Genomic DNA, 14,474 nt, shown 5'->3' on the forward strand with positions numbered 1-14,474 from the left:
CAACCTGTTTCTGTCGGTCATGCTTGACCAGAAAAGCGATAAACGCTAAAAAAAAAGTTTAAAAATGGAAAAGACCCACAATGGCAATCTGTCCGAAAAATCGCAATTAGATTATTTCCAAAAATCGTGCAGCCCTACCGTACACCCCATGTCCTTAGAAACCCATGAGTGTCATAATAAACCAAGACCATGGCAGGGGATCAAACAATGTGCATTTGCATGAATTTTAAGATAATAATATAAACAATTGCCATGTACTTGTTTGTCTTCTTGGGTACATTTTATTTAAATATTATTTGTCTAATTGATATACACTACAGGAAGCACTGGTTGGAGATGTAAGCCTTGCTCACAGGTAGGTTATGCCTGTTACAGTCACATAATCTCCACAAGTGGATAACCGTGGGAGGGTTCAGGGGTTAGCTTGGGACAAGTGTTAACTGTGCCGCGGCCGTGGAGAGTGATTTGCACTCTGAGCAATCTAAAAAGTCCCATTCGGAAATATATAACCTCGAAAAAGTTGTATGCAAGCTATGTAAACTACAGCTGCTGGCCTATTTTCTTTTTTTTAAAACTTTATTTTTTAGCGTTTATCGCTTTTCTGGTCAAGCATGACCGACAGTTGCAGGGTGAAACGGGAGAGAGAGCAGGGGGAGACATTCGGCAAATGACGGCGAGTCCGGGAATCGAACTCGGAGTCAACCAGATCCGTGACGCAGCACGGAGTCCCGCGCGAGCGCGGTAACATGGTGTGCTACTGGAGCACCCCCTATTTTCTTTTTTTATGCCAACGCTAGGGTTTTGGTAAATCTAGCATCAAGAATTTAAGTAGCCTACATTTCAGTTTTTTTTTATAGATATTCTATCTATTCTAGATATTGAATAGACACAAGTAGGGGTGTAGTAAAGGTACACGTATCCGTACCGAACCGTTTCAGTATGTAACTTACCGTACAGAACGGATGTGTAGTGTACCGAACGAATACAACGGTATGTTAACCACTAACGACCGCCCACCGGGGGCTGTTTTTTCCACAATCTAATATAATAAATTATTATTTTATTTATATTTTTTTACAAGTCGATTATTAATTTCAATATAGAATATTCGTTGATAGCCCTACAAGTACAATTAGTTACTGCACACTACATCACCCCTGAGTGGTACATGGAAAGCCAAACTTTCCCCAACTGTACCGAAAACCCGTACCGAACCTTGACTTCAAAACCGAGGTACGTACCGTACCGTGGTTTTTGTGTACCGTTACACCCCTAGACACAAGAGTCATGCAGGTCCCCAATGATTTGATTACCATTTCCCGTTTCATGTCAAGGAAATATATTGTTTCATGTTTATCACACATTGCTCGGAGGCGCGTTGCTGTGTATGAATGTCCGTTCTATATACCGCAAACTTTCATTAATTTGATCTCACTCCGAGAGACAGCCCGTTCTCAATCAAGCACCAATAAGCACAGGTAATTTGTTTTGTTTACATAATGCACAATAGATATTTGAATGGTACAAACCTGTTTTAATTTTTTTTGTAAGGAAGTCATTTTAAGAGACCTACTGAACATGCCTGAACATTTTGATGAACATTTTTACCTAAGAGGGATATGTGAAAAGATCCGACTCTAATGTCATTACATTTGAGAAATTTAGACGCAGCAAAACAATACAGATCCTCAGAAAGTATGACACTCTAAATGGTTCCACGGCGCTAACAATCAGTTACTCAACAGTTCATGAGGGAACTGAACAATACAGCGTTACAATAGGAGGGGTTAATCTTACACACACACACATCCCCCCCTCCCTCCATCCCATACACCGCATGCGTAGGCTTGGGTAGACAGATGGATAAAGCGCAACACCCCCACACCCAAACCTCCCAACCCCCATCACGTCCTCACAGCTAGGGTAATATCCCTCCATGGATTATTGTCAGGCCTGCACAATTTAAAATCTAACTATTATAAAGGAAATCAACCATGCCATCAATGCAAAGTAATAACAATGGCTACAGACAATTAAATTAAATAGAATGTTAAATAACATTACCAGTCTATTTTTCTTCTTCCTTGACAAATAGGCGTACACATACTCTAAATCTAAAAGAACAGTCAACGTATACAGGTATTCTATTTGACCTAAACTTGTGTACTCCCCCACCCCCTCTCATTTAATCTATTAAATGTATCTTACAAAAAAAGGAAGAATGGTTTTAATTCGTTTCAGTCATTTTGTATCCCGGAAAAGGACGTGATGGTAAGTCAGTGTGTGCGACTGTGAACTTGAACCCACGACGGACAGAAAGAGTACATGTTAATTAATAGTAAGTAACATGTCAACATCATTTTAAGAGAGGCGTCCTGCCCCTCTACACAACATCTATGATACGAAGCAGTGCATTGTGTTACAGTGCAGGACTCTTGGTGAGGTAGCGTTAATTCACCGATTGTCCAAACACTAGAACTTAGCTGAGCAAAGCTCAAAACAATGACCACAACAGTGGGTACAGTACAGTACTCACCAAGCGTTTGCTGTAACGTGTATTCGGGTCATCCATGGTCACTAGCAGGGGAAATAAAGTTTCGGAAGTTAGGTTTAGCTTTGCGAGCTTGCTAAATCACTGAACCCACAAACATCAAATTTCACTTTGTTTTGTGAATCTGCGAAATAGGAAGACAAGCTTCTGGGCAATTAGCTAGGGACTGGCGAACACATCCTTGTTTAGCTAGTAAGCTAAGCTAACGTTAGCTACAAACACACAATGATATGTGGGCAATGTAATGTAACGTTACACTAGAAACTCATCTCACATGCGTTTCTGAATATTGTAAGGATACATTGGAATGCTCGTGTATTGCGAAAGACTTGAGTAAGTGTTTATCTTAGCTAGTCAAAGTGGCTTATTAACGTACGCTAGCTAGCCTTAGCTCGGCTGCTGTCCCTTTCATAAGTCGTCGGGGGTAATGCTAGCTTACTAGCGATAGCTACGTTATTTAGCTTCAATGGCAGTTATATACTTTACCATACCTTTTATTACGTCGTTGGAGCGTTTGTGACCAAGGACAAGGTGACGCTAATGGCTCCGGACAAATGCGTCTATGGGCTCTCAGTGAAGTTGAGCTCCATGTTGAGTAATTATGGCTATGTGTGTATTGTTATGCTACGATAAAGTTAAGAGGATTCGCTCCGAGCCGCCATTTTCAGCTGAGCACAAAACACACACAGAAACCAAGTAACCCGAGAGGGAATGACCCGCCCCTATTTACACCACTGGCCAATAGTAGATAAATTAATCAACATATTGGCGCTCTGATTGGATATAATGCATGTTATTTAATGAAGATATTGAATACATTATAAAAGAAGTGTGTTTGATTTGTCTTCATGGTTGTAGCTACTAAGGTTTCCCTTTCTTCCCAACTCTCTTCACAAAGAAGTGCCCCGACCCCGCTCATCCGACGAACATGGTACGTTAAAACGACGTTACCATCTTTAGACAACACCCAGCGTGATGCTAATGAGATAAGCAAGCATACGATTGGGAGGGGATATGTGAGATGGGACAAGACGACGTCCATTCGCCAGGGTGTTGAAATGAGGTCAAGATGGAATGATGAGATCCTATCGTTGAGTTGAATATTGGAGAATAATTTATGCATACATAATTTATGCCTGCCAGTCGTTATAGTTCTGCAGCTACTGCAGAAAGATGCCGAGAGCGTTTAGCTGTAGTGCGTGGGTCACTGGGAAAAGTGTTGTGCATGATTTGGACATTTGACAGGCTCACTCATCTTGCCACCTGCAAGTGTCAAACTGCGTAGCGTTAGTAAAATATAATACATACATATACAAATAAACATAATAAAAACAATTTATAAATAATATATTTATATATTATATTTTACAATTAAGATGTGTTCCAGCCTGGAACTTCCAGGTATGACATGGTCAGTCTTTATTTATTTATTTGTATTGCTTTTTAAATATATTCCAAGAAGCCGGGGTAAAATGAGGAACACTTGAATGAATGAATGAATGAAAACTTTATTAACAGATTGCAGAATGGGTACAGTGCAGTACAGCTCAATACATAAAATTGTTAAGGGGATGCAGACCAGAGAAAGACTTTCGTCTTGTTTCCACCAGGGTCCCCCATTTCCAATTCATCGTAACATATATGACATACATGACATACAGATAGACAGTACTGCTACATCTATACATTTATGACATACCAGATTTGCAATTACAGTACTGTATTTGTGATACAAAAAGAGTCCAGAAAGAAAAGAGTATATACATTAGGCGTAGAAACTGTACATTGGATTGGGTAGGTGGGGGTGGGACTGTACATTGGAGGTGGTTGGGGGGGGGGGGGGTTCTCAAATTTGTTGAGAAATTGTGTACTTTTCCCTGGAGAAAGAGGGAGAGACTTCACAATACAAAATGGAAATATTAGTAGTAGTAGTAGTAGTAGTAGTAGCAGGGGCGTATCTAGACCCAGCACTTCAGTAGGGCACAGAAGGGCACCAAAAACGATGAAGCGGGAGCGCGTAGCGCGACCGCTAAAACATTTTGGCCGGTTTTGGCCGGTTTGTGGGCGAAAATGGGTGGATTTTGTAACTATTTTTTTTAACTTTATTTCGGTTTTAGGGTTAGGTTAGGGTTATGTTATTTAATTATTTTGGGGAGCCAGCCCCCCAAACTCCTGAAATGCATAGAAATCTATGAAATAAATAAAACAATCTGACATTTATATTAAAAAGAGCTAGCCACCCAAACCCCTAAAATACATAGAAATCTATGCATTTTGGAACAGTTACTATATATATAGTCAAGAAAGCATTTAGTCATACTTAAAGTTTAAAGTGCTTTACTTGCATTGAACATTGCATTGAACATTGAACATTGAGGAGACATCATTAGAAAGCACAATGTATGTTTCCATAGTTACGCAGATGACACACAATTGTACATCTCCGCTGAACCAAATGATCACACAGCTATAAACTCGATTTCCGCCTGTCTCTTAGCAATAAACAAATGGATGACGAACAACTTCCTAAAATTAAATGAGGGCAAAACTGAAATCCTACTAGTCGGTCCTATAACAAAAAGAGAAATGTTACAGAGCAATATGGGGAAACTTACTCCTTGGATCAAACCCGAAGTTACAAGTAAGTAACCTACACTGGCTTCTGGTAACATTTAGAATTGATTTCAAGGTCCTCCTCCTTATATACAAAGTATAAACATTGTGATCATCTACTACTGGTCTATTGAAGGTTCCAAGCCACAGTCTAAAGAAAATCAGGGATGCAGCCTTTGCTAACTATGCACCAAAGTTATGGAACACACTACCTATGGACATTAGGGAAGCTAGATCTCTTAATATTTTCAGAAATAAGCTAAAAACGTACCTCTTCACCATAGCCTTCTAATACACCCCGCTGTTGATTGTACTGTAGCACTATTTTACTCTGGCCATTCTATTGCATAATTTTACTATCTATTCTACTATTCTATTATTGCACTGTATTATTGGTGTGCAAACCAGTCAACTTACAAAAAAGAGCCTGTTGGAGGATTTCAACAAGATAAATGCAGTGCAAAATATTTCACTATAATATTTCAAAGCGAAGTAAAAAATATTATAATAATTATTTGATCATGTTAAATGATCATTTGATCATGTTAAAAAAGGGAAAATAAAAAACATTTGTTAAAAAAAAAAAAAAAAAAACATTTCATCAGTGGGGCACAGATGATCATCAGTAGGGCACGTGCCCTACTGATAGTGGTCTAAATACGCCGATGAGTAGTAGTAGCCCAATAGTAATTGCTAGTAATTTGAATTTGCTAGTAATTTCCTGAATTGCCCCAAGGGGATCAATAAAGGAATATCTTGTCTTATTTGATCTTAGTATAGGGGTAATGAAGGCTCTATTTAATCTCTGATTGCTAAGATCCTGGAGGAGGCTGTGGAGATGGACTTCCTGTCTGCGTCTGACCTTCACTATGAATTGAAAATGGGGGACCCTGATGTAAACAAACGTCTTTCTCTGGTCTGCATCCCCTTAACAATTGTGTGTAAACTGTGTATTGAGCCGTACTGTATTGTACCCATTCTACAATCTGTTAAATAAAGTTTTCATTCATTCACATGCAGTGACCTTACTTTATGACTCCTCTTACTTGACTCTTTTATTTAATTTTTTATTATTCTTATATTTTATTAATGATTTAATGATAGTTTTAAGTTAAATTAAATGCAGTGGTTAGCACTGTTAACTCACAGCCTCTGTGTGGAGTTTGCATGTCGTCCTAGTGTTTACGAGAGTTTCCTCCAGGTACTCCGGTTTCCTCCCAAATTTGTAGTATGACATTTTATGCTCCGATTGTACAGCACTTTGGTTGGCTCTTGAGTTTTTAAACATGCTTTATAAATAAATGACTTGAATAATATAACTACAACATATAATTATATCTAATAAAAAATGCATCAATAAAGCATTGTTTTAAAACGTAATTGGTTTCACTTGTCTTTCTTTCAGTGGTGTGCATGTTTGTGTGCGTGTGTGTGTGTGTGTGTGGTGACGAATATGGTGGGGACCAGACTCGCCACGGTTCAAATACAAACAAATTCAAAAGGTCCACACAAGAGAAATATCAATCAATACGAATATTTATTGAATTAAGGCAAAAATCCAGTTTGATATGCAAGAGAATGGTCATAGACAGTCCGATGGTCAAAAACACAAAACAGGCTCGCAGACAGAAAAAGGGATTGTTCAATATTCAGGGTAGTCGTCCGGTCCAGCGTCAGTACACAAGGGAGATTCTCAGCCAGTCCAGGGTTCAGTACACAAAGAACACCTACTCGCTTTCTCCTCACCCCTCACTAACTCTCACCGTCACAACTCTGAATGCTCAATCTCTCTCTCTCTCTCTCTCTCTCAATAACACAACTCCGCTCAACTTACTCTTGACTAACAAGTGACTTTGTAGTGTGTGTGTCTGGGGTGTGTGCATGCGAGATGTGTGTGAACTAATGCTGTGCAGGTGTATTCTATCAGTACTAATCAGCTACCTAATTGACTCTACTCCTCCTGTGGCAGAAGTATCTCCCATCCTTCACATATCCATGGGAGGGGGGAGGAGATCTGTCACAGTGTGTGTATATCTACATTCATATATATATATATATGTGAGAGAGAGAGAGAGAATCTCATTTAAACTATGATACAGATGGTAATATCATGATATAATCTCATTTAAACCATGATACCAACGGTAATATCATGATATAATCTCATTTAAACCATGATACCAACGGTAATATCATGATATAATCTCATTTAAACCATGATACCAACGGTAATATCATGATATAATCTCATTTAAACCATGATACCGATGGTAATATCATGATATAATCTCATTTAAACCATGATACCGATGGTAATATCATGATATGATCTAATTTAAACTATGATACAGATGGTAATATCATGATATAATCTCATTTATACCATGATACAGATGGTAATATCATGGTAGTAGGGGAAAAAAGATATGGAACGATAACCCTGATAAACCTTTTTTGGAGATAACAAATCTTTGAAAAGCATCCAACTCATTTTAGTATAGGGGAGGTACACCATAGAAACTGTTTGGAGGTAATTTAATATGTAATATGTTGACATTAAGAAATATGTGTAGCCCTGTTACTGTTAAATGGGTAACTGTAAATATGTCTGAACTGTTCAGCACAGATTTTTTTAAATGTTCTATTATTATAAATTGGTTTATTAAGTTAACTGAAATGTTGTCAGGTGAAAAGAAGCGGCTGGCGACTCCATATGTATTGGAGGAGGCATGTGATAGTTCTACACCATCCGCAGGCAACAGTGGGGCAATGCATGCAACAACCAGGAAGGGATGCACGCAGCAACCAGGAAGGGAATTGGCATAATGACTAAATTGGGATGGGTGAAAAATACAGAAAGCCCAAAAATAAATAGAATAAAACAAATAAAAAGGTTTTGGGGACTTTAATATTATTAGGAATAAAAGACATGAGTGACTCAAGTAAACTAGTGGGATGTGGACACCTCATTCAACAAGAATTCCACAATTGGTCACCTCAAAAAGCTGGGGACATGGTGCTTCCCCAAAATTATTATTTGTTATTCTCACACCCATGAAAACATCCTTCCAGGCAGGGCCGGACCTAGCACATTTGGCACCCTAGGCAAGCTTCATCACTGCGTCCCCGTCCCCCCCTTTTTGACTGAGGTAAATATAACTTAACATTACCAACTAACTAACATTCCACCACACTGGCTAGCTCGCTACACCAAAACTAACGTTGTTATTATTACTCAAATTTCTATTTCATGACACAATGAAAATTACACAAATTGCTGTATTAAGCAATTTGCCTTATGACAGTTTCAATTGAATGGCAATAACAAACGCTGGCTAGCTAACGTTGGCTTGGCTAACTAGCAAGATTACATGATCGATTCGCTAATGTTGACAATACAATAAAAATGGCACTTTTTCTTTTGTTCTCTTTTTATACTGCGCCCCGGATGGCTTTTGCCTCTTCATAGTTCTCTAACATTAATCTTTCTTTCCTCGACACTCACTTTGATAAACACTTGACCGATACCCATCAATGCGCAGCGCTCTAGCATGGTCTGTGAACACCTAAAGCCGAGGTGGCATCCCCCCAACCTCTTAACACCTCAGGGAAGACGATGTTCCATACGCATCTGTGGCTAGAGCAGTCTCATCCCTGGAGGAGGTGAGGAAGGTTCTTCTTATTCTCATTCCTATTCTTATTACTTGTATTATTGCACAATCGCTGCGGGCATGACCCCCCGCATTTCACCGTATGCTTGTATGCCGTGACAAATAAAACTCTTGACTTGACTTGACTCCTCAAAGCCACCCTCTTATGATGGCCTTTTTTAGCTTGTCCATAGAGGAGGTAGCGGCGATTTTTAATCCAACGAAGTGTCGGATGTGCCTCCAGGCTTCCAGAGAGCTTTACCGCCCCATCCAAGGGAAAGAGAGCGACTGTCTCTCAACCAGCAGCACCAAGAGCACCGCTCCGCTCGGCACAGCCTCCTTCTGACCAGTCGAGCCCCCCCCCCCCCGGCCCAGACCTCAGGTCCTAACAGTGGCTGTAGAGTGCGGGGTGCCTGTAATATAGATGGTGACGATACCATCACAGGGCTACAGTTTCAGGATAATCTGAGTAATAAATAGTTTTATATATAAGAAATGTAAATAAATTCTGTTAGCGGACCTATCTCCTTTCTGAGGCAGATGTGACGTGTGGCGTTTCCCCAGGTTCTAACCCCCCCCCCCTTCTTGTCGGGGTTCCCCTTGGGTGTAGCTATCGCCCAGCCCCCTCCGTTCATGGGTTTGAACTCTGCTCTGTTGTCAGATGCCACAGCGACGACAGCCCTGGCCGAGAGATTCAATCTCTGTTGGCGCAGCAGGTAATTTTCACTGTCTCACTCGAGGACGTGATGAGGTGTCTACTCCTGATATTTTCTGGTACCCAAGAAAACGGGGGGAATCAGACCCATACTGGACCTACCTCCGTTCAATCGGTTGATTGCGGTGAAACCGTTCAGAAGGTTGACCGCCAAACACCTGCTGCGTGCAGTCAGGGTGGGAGACTGGTTCACATCCATAGACCTGAAGGAATTCCTGCGCTCTCTTTCAGGGAATAGCGTACTAATACCAGAGGATGCTGTTCAGCTATTCTCTGGACCCTCGCACTTTCACCAAGTGCTTGGAGACCACGCTAGGACCTCTACGTCGGCAGGGAATAAGGATTTTATTCTACCTAGAAGATGACATACTGGACCAGGAGGGTGGTGGAACGTGGAACACCTGTCCAGTCTGGGCTTCGCTGTGAACTGGATCCTAAACTCAAGGTCTATGAGGGCAACTTTCACGGAGCGGTGCCGGGGAGATATCCTTGGCACGCTCAGGGAGTTTCATCCAAGTAGGTCGGTTACAGCTTGGTCCGTAATGCGCCTGCTCAACAAGATGGCGTCTTCCCACTCCGTGGTCCCGCTTGGCCTCCTCTTTTATTTTTCCAGCATGAGAATCGACCCTGTGAGAGGCAGTTGGAGGCGCCTGAGAGTCCCTCTATCGGTGATAGGGGACCTCAACCACTGGAGGAAGCCGGGGACCCTCACCAGAGGTGTTCCCATGGGCAGTGTCACGTCTCATGTGACAGTCTTCTCCAACCCCTCCCTCACGGGGTGCGGGGGGGGGACATGTCGGACCAACACAGTGGGGGCAGTTGGCCTGCTCTGTCTACACTACACATCAATGTATTGGAACTGAAGGCGGTGCATTTGGTCCTCAGGGAGCTTATCACTCTGGTGGGGGACAACCACGTCCTGGTCAGGACAGACCACATAATGCCGGCGGCTTATGTGAACAGACAGGGAGGTGTGCACTCCCCCGTCTTCACCAGGTGGCAGTTGAGCTCTGGCTATGGGCATCTCGCAATCTGCGCAGCCTGAGGGCTCTCCACATTTCTGGAAATGTCACAAGGAGGTCCCCACCCAGACGAGTGGAGACTGGACCCAGACAGTCAGACTGATCTGGAATCAGTTCAGGGAGGCCACCGTGGACCTGTTTGCAAGCAGTCAGTCCCACCAGTGCCCTCTGTGGTTCAGTCAGTCAGAAAGACAACCCTCCTCTGGGAGAGGATGCCTTCTCTGTATACCCGTGGCCACACACAGAATACTGTATGTGTTTTCCCCCATCCATCTGATACACCAGTTATTGGAGCGGGTACATCGGGAACACAGGACTCTTATCCTGGTTGCGACGGATCTTGGATCAGCCTGAACACAGTTTTTGTGCCCCCTCTATATCTGCAAGCAACCAATATTTTCACATAAAAAAAATCTAACATGACTTCCGGTACGAGAGGAAACGGGTAGCCGCGTGTGCTGGAGCTCCTGGTCGAATAAGTAAAAAAACGGATGAATAAAGACCCGAAAAGAAATAAAAAATGGAGATGCAATCAAGGAACAAGGAGGAAACAAGGAATGAGAAGAAGAGAGAAAATGAGGGATCTCTGAGAAGGGAGAATTTGAAGATACAAAATCCCCGTCGCGAGGGAGAGAGGGACCAGGTGGAAGGAGGAGGTGGGCCGACCGCGCTCGACAGGGAAATGCCAGGATGGGCGGTCTGCATGCAGGCCGAGATATTGGCATATATGAAAACAATGACGGACGCAATATTGGCGGATATGCAGACAATTACGGACACGATAAGGACCGATGTCGGGAGGCTGGGGGAGGAATTGAAGACGGAGCAGGAGGATATCGGGGGAGAAATGGATGCGGGACTCGAAGCGGTCAATGAAAAGATGGTGGAACAGGGTGAGAGCGTGGCGGCGTTGGAAGGGAGAACGGCAGAGGCGGAGGAATGGGAAACGAAGATACACGAAGTACTGACAATTGCAATTCTACAACAAGAAAAAATGAAGGAAAAGCTGTCGGACATGAAAGGGAGACCGCGGAGAAATAATACCCGGTTATGGGGATTGGAGGACGGAGTGGAAAGGGAGTCTATGGCCCTGTATATGGTGATGGAGATTCAGAGAGCCCACGGGGCGCCTGCGTCGAAGCAGCCCACTGGCAGGCCCCCCGAGAGCGATTACTATTAACTTTTTGAGATTCGAGGTGAAGGAAATGATAAGGAGACGTGAAGGAAGAGACGAGGTGAGACACGGGGAGGCGAACGAGAGGAGTACATAAAGAACGGATTAACCACCCCAGCTATAGACAATAATGCCCAATGAAACACATACACGAACGCGCACTATAATCACTGCAGATGGAAATAATTAGGAGGGTAAATATACAACACATAGAATAATGGAGAACTATAAACACACAGAGATTTACACACATTGGACTGGGATGAAGGAGAGACAATGGAACATGGGACTCGAATCACGGGAGGACTGGAAGGTGGGGGTCTCGGAACAGGAGGAAAAGCAGACAGAGAACTTTGACCAGGAGCTCTAGCACAATAGACAACACGAATGTTGGACAATTATAGTGAGATGAAGGGGGGCCAAGACATCAGGCACCCCTCGCCACTAGGCAGAGCCCTCTCAACAAGAGAGCCAATACTCTGCACCTACCAGCAGGGGAGAGGGGGTGACATATGGATCCCCCGTACACCTTGGGAGCGATTTATGTAAAGTATATATGTTTTAAATGTGCACATGGACAAATATGAAGGACAAAAATTCAAAATGTTGGACATGAAGAGAGGCTTGAAGAGCCTCCTGCGGGGGGTATCTTCGTCTCTGGGGGGGGGGGGGGCTTCTCCAGTAGGAGGGCTGATCCCCCTCCAAACCGCCAACTGGGGAAAGAGTGCGCTTATTGTATTGTTATTTTATTTTCATAAACGTGTGCGGTGATGTCGGTGACATGGGAGGTACAGTGGGTTTCCTGGGGTCCTGGGCCGTTGTGCCTGGGCGGTCAGGTGTCGGGGCCGGGGGGGCACCGGGCTTGGCGTCGCGGGGCCATTGAGGCGTGGTGCTTAGACCTTCTGCGGACCTGGGCTTGGGGCTCTAGTGGGCCGGGGGCCTGGCGGTCGGGCGGGGGTGGGTGGGGGCTCGGCTCTGTGCATGGTGGACCAGGATATGGGGGTGTTCTATCTCTCGGGGAGGAGGGCGGGAGGGAGGGGTCTCTCACAGGGGGATCAGAGAGGCTGGGCTTTGCCCGGCGGGGCCCTGTGTGTTGGGGGGCCGATGGGCGTGGGGTGGGGCTCTCGGGGGCATGGGGAATAGCGGGCTTGGCTCGGTGGGGGGGGGAGTCCCCTATACTTTCCTCTACTGGGCCTGGCCCAATTGATTCAAGGGACCTGTGTCGATGGGGGCCCGGCTACGGGCGCAGCGGCCTAAGATATGGGGGGCGCCAATGGGCTCAACTCAGGGGGGGTGGGGGGTCAGCGTTTATGCGGTTTGACCTGGGAGAGTGGGATCCCGTGGGTTTTGGGTTAGTTGTGCGTGGGGTGGGGGGCTTGGTGGCATGGGAGGTAGCGGGCTTGGCTCGGTGGGGGGGGGGGGGGGGGGGGGGGGGGGGGAGTATTGCCCCTCGCCCCTCTACTGGGTCGGGCCCAATCAGATTCAAGATGCCTGTGTCGCTGAGTGCTGGACCCCGCGTGGGACGGACCTGGGATGCGGGGGAGCCCGGTTTCTAGGGGGGGGGGGGGGGGGGGGAGGGTGGGGGGGATTCCTCTTGCGGGGGTCTGGGAGGATGAGCGCAGCCGAGTTCAAGGGGCCCACATCATTGTACTGTTGTGTTATTGATGTTATTGTATATGTTGTGTTGTATGTCTATAAATGTTCAATAAAAATGTAAGTTTAAAAAAAAAGAAATCTAACATAAGGGAAAATGAGCCAAAAATCTAAAACGGTCGGCCGGTCTTTAAGTGTAGTATAGCCCCGGAGGCCTGGGCATCTCGGAGATCCAAGACCACATTGCCCACCACCACCGTTGATAAATACGATGCATTACTGGACGGTGGACGCACCTCATCTCTCTGATAAATACGTCCAATGATACTGTACATACGTGCAGCGGTGGTGTAGGCTTTATCCGCCAACCCGACCACTTCACTCGCCCGTTTACCCTTAGGTAAAAGCTTCTGATCAGAGCGCACATCATCTCGGGCAAAAGACGGAGGCGAGCGGCTTATCAAAACGCGCCTACCGGTCTAAAGTCCCCAGACCCAGCCGCACACCTGCGTCTTTTTAAAAAGGACAGGTAGGGCTCTTTTTTTTCAACTCCTCACATTTGACACAATCTCATGGTGACTGACATAAGTGTCAAATGCACAGCAGCTCCTGATCAGGGTGCGTGTTCTCCCTAGGGAGCTCAATATCACAGGCTGCGGCCGCAACAAGCCTGGGGGAGCTGCAGGAATAATTTACTGCACCCCCTCCGCCAGGGATACATGCTGTGCAGTCGGGGTGGTTAGCTGACACGCCATACGTCCTTCATCTCTATTTATTTAGATAGGAGAACATCCAGGGAAATGCACCACTTCCCTTTTGTCTGAGAACAGGGCTAGTCTCGGCTTTAAGCCTGCTTCAAGCCTCCAGAGACCCGTTGCCTACCTCCACAGACTGGCCGCTGCTCTTGCGTTCTGATGGATCGGTACGCTGAACTCGTACCCCGAGAGTGAGCCTGAAGTCATCAGCCATCAAGGGAACTGAAGTCGAGAGGCCCGGAGGCGAAACCTGCTTCGTCCCCAAGACAACGCTGGAACCAGGGCCATGGGTCCTTCTCCCGCCAGAAGGACTCACCGCGGCTGCCTCACACTCGTATCCCCCCGCCACATCTACTCTGGACACCTGCGAGCTCTCGGTGAGAGCACGCCGGCCCAAAGAT

At 44.9% G+C, this 14,474-nt stretch overlaps 1 protein-coding gene across 1 annotated transcript in view; it reads right to left on the reverse strand.

Moving 5' to 3' along the window:
- The window catches only part of kdm2ab (lysine (K)-specific demethylase 2Ab), a gene marked incomplete at its 3' end in the record, with an annotated part of 126,481 nt that overhangs the window by 50,283 nt on the left and 61,724 nt on the right, over positions 1-14,474 (reverse strand). Inside the window, exon 16 of the mRNA XM_084332032.1 lies at positions 2,537-2,577. Coding sequence (XP_084188158.1) covers positions 2,537-2,577 — 41 coding nt within the window. The remainder of the gene's footprint in view (positions 1-2,536; positions 2,578-14,474) is intronic.

This window comes from Notolepis coatsorum (assembly GCF_963971535.1).
Source record: "Notolepis coatsorum genome assembly, chromosome: 16".
NCBI classification, from domain to species: domain Eukaryota; kingdom Metazoa; phylum Chordata; class Actinopteri; order Aulopiformes; family Paralepididae; genus Notolepis; species Notolepis coatsorum.